This window comes from Brassica napus, chromosome C6 (genome assembly GCF_020379485.1).
Source record: "Brassica napus cultivar Da-Ae chromosome C6, Da-Ae, whole genome shotgun sequence".
In the NCBI taxonomy this organism is placed as follows: Eukaryota; Viridiplantae; Streptophyta; class Magnoliopsida; order Brassicales; family Brassicaceae; genus Brassica; species Brassica napus.
In genome coordinates this window covers 19,529,535-19,536,683 of record NC_063449.1, presented here as the reverse complement: position 1 = coordinate 19,536,683, position 7,149 = coordinate 19,529,535, and the positions used below count along the sequence as shown (strand labels likewise).

Here is a 7,149-nt window from a genome sequence, read left to right as displayed (position 1 = left end):
AGATATAACTTTATACGAAAATATCCAAAAAAAAAAAGAAATACCAGATCTGAACCCGTTGAACAATATCCGGTCAATATCAAAACACCGAGGCTAGTAAAAATAGTTAATTAGATAATAGAAAAGAAAGGGGGAGTTCTCAAATTATATTTTTGTTTGATCAGATCTCTATTTTGTTGTTTACTACTTGATGTTTATCAATAGTCCTTCCGTTTTAGCGGATTTTGTTCTTCGCTCTGGGAATCTCTTTTCCGATGCGAAACTAGTTTAGTTTGGGTGTCTCTTTCGTGGGTCTATAAACAATCCCGATGGTTGAGTGTTTGGATTATATTCTTCTATGGTTAGACTCAAAGTCCTTTCTCCTAGAAATCAGTCTTCGCCCGAGTTTAGCTTGGCCGGTGAATCGGCTTTTGGCTAAAGCTTTCTTACGGAAAGGAGGATGAGGATGATGGATGAAACTCTGTTGATGCAGAAACTCAGTAGAAATTGGAGTTTTTATGAACGGTCCAACAACTATGATCAGAAATACCAATATCATTTTGAAATAGAAAATATTTTAATTTAAATAAGGATTAGGTAGCTATATTTTGGTAATAAATCTCTATATATTGGTAGTTGTTGAAATTACTTACTGATATTTTAAATATGTTTGTAGCAAGAATATATCTTAATCTTTGACTCAAATCTTAATTTAAAATTAATAAAATCATGTAAGATAAATATTTATGAAATATATGTGCATGGTATATATGGGAAAAAATTCTATGGTCGGACCTGCGAGCCCGCAAGTGTTTTTCATTTATAAAGATTTGTTTTCTTATGAAAAAGTAAATTATGTTTTTAATATTTTGTAAATAATAGTAGTGTTGATTTGTTGTGGTGGCCATTCAATTTAAATTTTGAGTTTACACCACACTTAACTGCAATTTACTTTTTTGGCAATTAATATAACTTATAGAGAACGTTGATCAAAATATTTCTATTTAAAGTACCGTAAGTGTTGACAAAAAAAAGTACCATAAGGTGATCTAACTTATTAGAAATAGGAAGGGACTATTACTTCCCAACGTGAATGTCTACTACCCAAGTACCCAATGCTACTTACTATGGGAGGTAGGGAAATTTGGAAAAAGAGAACAAATTAACTAAACTATTGGCCTCTTAGTACAAAATCAATTTTTTCCACTTTTTGACTTTCACTACCCTTTTTGTTAATAAAAATTCATATCATTATATTTACGATGCAAAAAATTTTTTAAAAATATAAAACATGCAGTAGTTAAGCATGTGCATATATGAAAAATATTTTTGGATTCAAAAAAATGTTGGAGTGTTAAGTTCAAAAATGGGATAAAAGAGTTAGATTGTCAGATCTACCATCTACTGAAATTTAGAAAATGCAATCTAGGTAAGACACATTGATCTACCATCCGTTGAGTGCGTTATACACTGCGAACACAATGATGTACAAACGAAGAATGCATAATACACCAGAAACATATACATCTAGTGTGGAAGAAAAAGACATATACAGTTCCTTCTATGTTCTGTATTTTTGGTAGATCAGAGGACATACTAAATATTCTTATATCTGCCTTGAGAGAACATACATTCTACAATGTCTTCTTTTATCTATAAACACAGTATTCCCTATCTACGTGTTCATCTCTTTTCTAACATTGGTAGAACGTATGTTCTACAAGATTTTTAAACAAAATCCGAAAATTAAGGAGAAAAACGGTTATGAAAATATTCCCTAAATCTATTAAATTTTTTTTATTTCCTTTTTAAAATAATATTGCCTAAATGTAAATCTTCATCGTTACCACGTTGATTTTGGATTTGCATCGTGGGGCTTCTTCTTTTCCTAGTTGGGGACTTCATCTTTTCCTAGTTTTTCCAAGCTTTTGTCTCTCTAACATAAGAAGATGCACATCTATGCTTCTTCTGGTTTGTGGAAATCGTCCAAAAGAAGTGGATGGAGATTTCTTGTTGATGAAGTAAAAGGAGGTAGATTACTTACTTTGGACACCAGCAAAACCTTCGACAACCTAAGAGTTATGGTTTGTGAAGACTTTGGAATCGATGTAAACATGGTCAATATCGAGCTGAGTTACTTACCTTCTGATTTGGTCATTGGCATCGACTCAGCACCTGTTTTCATCACCAATGATCGGCAACTCAAAAATTTTCTTACCTATGTGAAGAACAAAGCTTCGACGCGGTTATGTGTGTGTATTCGATCTAAGGCCGAGACAAGCAATATCAAAGTCGATTTGAATTTGAATGAAGAAGCTACTGAGTCGCCTAACAGACAGGAAGAGCCTATGTCGTTTGAAGTTTCAGAAGAAGATGTTGAGGTGGATGAAAGTGATGATGATTGCAACTGTGAGAAAGATATGATCAATTGAAAGTCATTTCGTTTTTCTCTCGTTGATGTTGTGAAGAAGGGTCAACATTTTACTTCAAAAAACGCTTTGAAGGCCACAATGGAAATATGTGCAATGAAACATAATTTCGACTACAAGGTTGGTAAATCGGATAAAACAGTTTAGTACGTTCGTTGCGCGGATGATGATTGCGGCTGGCGTGTTCGCGCAGAGGGATTAACAGGTTCTTTATATTTTATCATCAAAAAGTATGTACCTGATCATTCATGTTCTCCATCATCAAGGAACCACTCAGTTCGGACAGCTTCATCAAAAACAGTTGGTAGTCTCATTATGCATAAGTACGAAAATGTCAAGGAAGGGCCGAAACCTAATGATATCATCCAGTTTATGCGGAATGATCATGGAGTTGAGATATCCTACTCTTTAGCTTGGGATGCACGTGAGTATGCAGTAAATGCTGTGAGAGGCATTCCGGAGAAGGGTTATGAAAATTTTTCCAAATACTTGCAAATGATGAAGGAAGCTAATCCAGGAACACACACATTTTATGAAACTGATAGAGATGGGAGATTCAGATTCCTCTTCATCTCATATGGTTAGTCTATTTGCGGTTTTTATGCTGGCATTCGGAAAGTTATTGTTGTGGATGGGGCTTTTTTGAAGAGCAAATACAAAGGAGTATTACTGGTAGCTACTACTTTAGATGGTAACTCGAACCTATATCCTATTGCATTTGTAGTTGTCGACTCAGAGAATGACCGCTCGTGGGAATGGTTTATGCGACAACTTAATGTTGTCATTGCTGATGATCATAGTTTAGCTTTTGTGTCTGATAGGAACGCCTCCATTGCTAAAGCTCTTGCGAAAGTGTATCTACATTCTCATCATGGAATTTGCATTCACCACTTGCTGAACAATGTTGTAACATATTTCAAGGGTAAAGGTGTCACTGGTTTGGTTGCAAAGGCTTCTAAAGCTTATCGAGTAGCTGACTTTAAGAAGATGTTCACTGCTATTTTTGGAATTAGTCCTGAAATTGGAAACTATCTAATAGAAGCTGATGTGAGTAAGTGGGCTCGCTGTCAATTTTCGGGTTACAGGTATGATGTTAGGACCACTAACCCTGCTGAATCGATAAATTTTGCTTTGTGTTCGCCAAGAGAGTTTCCAGTTATACCTTTGTTGGACAGCATAAGGGAAATGATGACTCGTTGGTTTTTCAAGCATAGAACTTTAAGTTTTAAACACACGCAGCCACTGACCATTGCGGTGGAGAAGAAGATTGACCGAAGGATTGAGAAGGGTAAGAAGTTTCAGGTTTCCCAACTCGCGATGACAGGTTTTTGGTTCAAGGTGAAACTTTTGAATGTTTGGTTGACTTGTCAGACGCACATGTTCATGTGGGAAATTCGATTTGATGAAAATCCCATGCAGGCACGCCATAAAAGCAGCTTTCAGTGTATGCAAACAAGCGCACACACCTACTGACAACATGTATACCACTGCTTCATGGAGATCGGTCTATGAGGAAACCATAAATCCTATTACTGTTCCGGAAGATTCATGGATTGTCCCATCTCACGTTAAGCAAGCAAAGTACTTCCTCCAGAGAGTAGAAGAGGTGCAGGTAGGAGAAAGAAACGCAGATACGAGACAGTTGAAGACAAGATCCGTTCGTCACAAGGAACTCAACGCTCTAAACGTCGCAAATGCAGTCGATGTGGTATTGTTGGTCACAATAGGTCAAAATGTGATAGAGCAATATAGGATTCAAGCCCTTATGTTTAGGCGAGTTATGTTTCAGAGTTGTTTCTAGTATTATCTTTGTTTCATCTCGAACTTGGTTTTTTCATGTTGAACTCAGTTTTATGTTTTTTGCTAAAATCCAGTATTTGCTTCGTTTTATACAAGTTATTTGATTATCAACAGAATGTTTTCTGTTAAAATCCCTTCTTCATATGCAAGTTATTTGATTATCAAAAGAAAACAGAATATCAATCTAATTCGATCTCCAAGTTATTTGATTATCAACAGAATGTTTTCTGTTAAAATCTCTTCTTCATATGCAAGTTATTTGATTATTAAAAGAAGTCAGAATATTAATCACGTTTCGAACACAGACATAAAATACTAAGCATGGATCCTAAACAACCTACATCTGCCAAATTCTTTTGCTTCATAACTTCTTCCAGCACTGTCTTGTTCAATGAACTTCTCAGATCCTCAATTTCTTTGGCCATTCTCGAGTATTGTTCATCCATCCTTTGAATCTCGTCAAACAAAGCCTCATCGACCCATTTAAAAAGATGTTGTTCTTTCTTTCTCTAAATCGAAACATAAAAAGTCAATTGCGACTTAGAAGAATGAAAAGTAATTAGGGAAGTAATTATTTATCAGAAACTAATGAATAATCTATGTCGTTCACCCGGTCCTCAGGTAAGTTATCTTTGAGACTGAGTGTTTTGTAATCCGCAGGCTTAAATGATGATAAAGGAGTACTAATTTCTACTGCTTCTTCAGGCGAGCTTTTTTGTGAGGGATCGAAACCTCTAACATGTGATGCTTGAGAAAGGTTCCCCACGGCTTCTTGTACATGCTCTTGGGTCTCCATATCTTTATTTTTCGATGATTGTGACAAATTTTTCAAAAAATCCAACATATCATCAGTTTCAATATCCTGTTAATAACACCAAACATAATATTAATAGCTAAAACAGACAAGGACAGAAGAAAAGAGGCAAACCACAGAAAAAATTACATTACAATAGAGTCAATTAAACAAGTCATAGTCATCAGTTCGCTTCATATCAAACAACAAAATACATTACAATCCGATATTACAAGCAAAGATCAAGGACAGTACACAACAGTCAAGAGAAAATTAGAACACAAGCAATTTCGTCTGACATACTACAAAGCTTCATTATGTGGTTACCTTTCTTGGCCGAGGGCTACGACGAACCGTAGGAGGAACCCCAGTCTCAGCTGCCTTGGCTTTGCCTTTTTCCTTTGCTGCTGAAGGAGACAGACTCTGTGATGTTTCTCGCCATTGGTCTTTCTCCATTCTTGCTGAAGGACACAGAATCTCAGAGACTCTTTCTTTTCCCATTGTATCTGACGGACCCGGAATCTTAGACACCACTTCCTTGAGTTGAGCCATCTCTTTGTCGACCTTGTCAAAACGCTCTTGGATGTCTTTCTGCACCACCTCCTTTAAAGAGGTGAATAATCCTTCAATGAAAGTCTTCATCTGACCGGAGATACCACTGTTATGTTCAGCCGCCCGTTGACAAAGCAATTGTTTCTTTCGGGCTTCGGCACCATGATCATTTATCTTACGCTTGCCCCTTCTTGCAACAACAGCCGGTTCCTCTACACGTGATGGTTCCTCCACATGGGTTTCTGTGACATCTCCGACATCAACACCCTCTTCTGAATCAGACAGCTCCACATTTCGAGGCAAAGCGTGAACTTCCCATTCGAATTCTGACCAATCATGTTTGGTATTGATCAGAGCAACAATACGTCCAACTCTTTCGTCATTCTTCTCATCTTCCCTGAAGAACTGATCACTATCAATCACATCCGAGTTCCCAGAAGCAGATATAAAAGGGAACAACTCTCCCTGACAAGAACAAACCGAAACAACAAACTTAATGTTTTTGATGACTGAACAGATTATAAATAGAAGAAAGATAATTACCTTATCGAAGTGCGACGCCAGGCTACTGATATCTTCGTAAGACACTTTCTCACTTCCTTTCCAATTCCTACATCTCACTTTGGTAATGTTTTTGTTGAACTTTTGACCCACCATAGTACCAATGTCGGGGATTGCCTCCATAACCCATATCTGAAACGCAATGGAGAATCCATCCAACACGTAACTGTTCTTCAGATGTAGATCTTTGGTTGCTTTGCGTATTGAATCAATTAGTTCATCATACGCGTGAAGACCCCAAGGAAACATCCTCATCTTACCAAAATCCATCACCAAGCGGATGTATTCTAGAGGGATAGAAACTCTATCATCCTTAGCTATGAGGTATCCTTGGATAATACAGAGATACACTAGCCTCACCATGTCCACATACGTCCACTTGTTACAGACTTCAAGATGCTCAGTCCTTATACTCAATAAGCTGATCTTCCTGTTCTGCTTCAACACCCTGCTCCAAAACCCCTTATCATCCTCCCAATCTTCAAAGTCTATGTCAGGTTCATCCCTGAACTTGATTCCAGTCACAGCATAAAATTCTTGCTGTGAAAACCTAAGAGGCCTCCTTGCAAATACAAACCACAGCTCGTGAAGCTTGGAAACCTTGACCTGCTTGCATATGAAGCTGTGAATAATCTTCCCTGGGTACAGGAGCTTGGTCTCTAGGATTGCCAGAATCGGACCAAAGACCGGGTCTTGCAAAACTTCCTCATATTCATCCTTGAGAACACTTCTCACCATATCCAACGTCCTACGCCTACACGTATTGTTAATCTTATCAATCTGGGTCTCAGCTCCTTCTTCAAGAATGCGTTTTGGAAACTGGTAAGCCATTCCTATAAAACACGAAATCAAAAACATCAACTTGTTAGCGAATCTGCAGACACGGCAAAGAAACAGAGTCAAAGCTACCCAACTATACCCGATTGACTCACTTCCAAACACTTAACGAGAGACATAAAGATACTCAACATTAAGATGTTTTGTTTAAATTCATAAAACTCACAATCAACTCAACCCAAAACTACAATCAAACTA

General features: G+C 37.3%; 1 protein-coding gene across 1 annotated transcript; it reads right to left on the bottom strand.

The window, feature by feature from the left end:
* Nucleotides 1–4,492: 4,492 nt before the first annotated feature.
* On the bottom strand, nucleotides 4,493–6,945 carry LOC125588396. Its single transcript, XM_048759720.1, has 4 exons — nucleotides 6,097–6,945; nucleotides 5,329–6,018; nucleotides 4,819–5,070; nucleotides 4,493–4,717 (listed from the first exon to the last, which is right to left on the bottom strand). The coding sequence occupies exons 1-4, from the start codon at nucleotides 6,943–6,945 to the stop codon at nucleotides 4,493–4,495; spliced, it is 2,016 nt and encodes a 671-aa protein (XP_048615677.1).
* Nucleotides 6,946–7,149: the final 204 nt, after the last annotated feature.

Bases quoted from the DNA above. Each gene is read 5' to 3' on its own strand.
- LOC125588396 (XM_048759720.1), bottom strand. From the start codon at position 6,945: ATGGCTTACCAGTTTCCAAAACGCATTCTTGAAGAAGGAGCTGAGACC. The intron at 5,071-5,328 runs GTAACCACATAA...TGTTATTAACAG, and splicing joins GTAGCCCTCGGCCAAGAAAG to GATATTGAAACTGATGATAT. The intron at 4,718-4,818 runs GTGAACGACATA...GTTTCGATTTAG, and splicing joins ATAACTTACCTGAGGACCGG to AGAAAGAAAGAACAACATCT.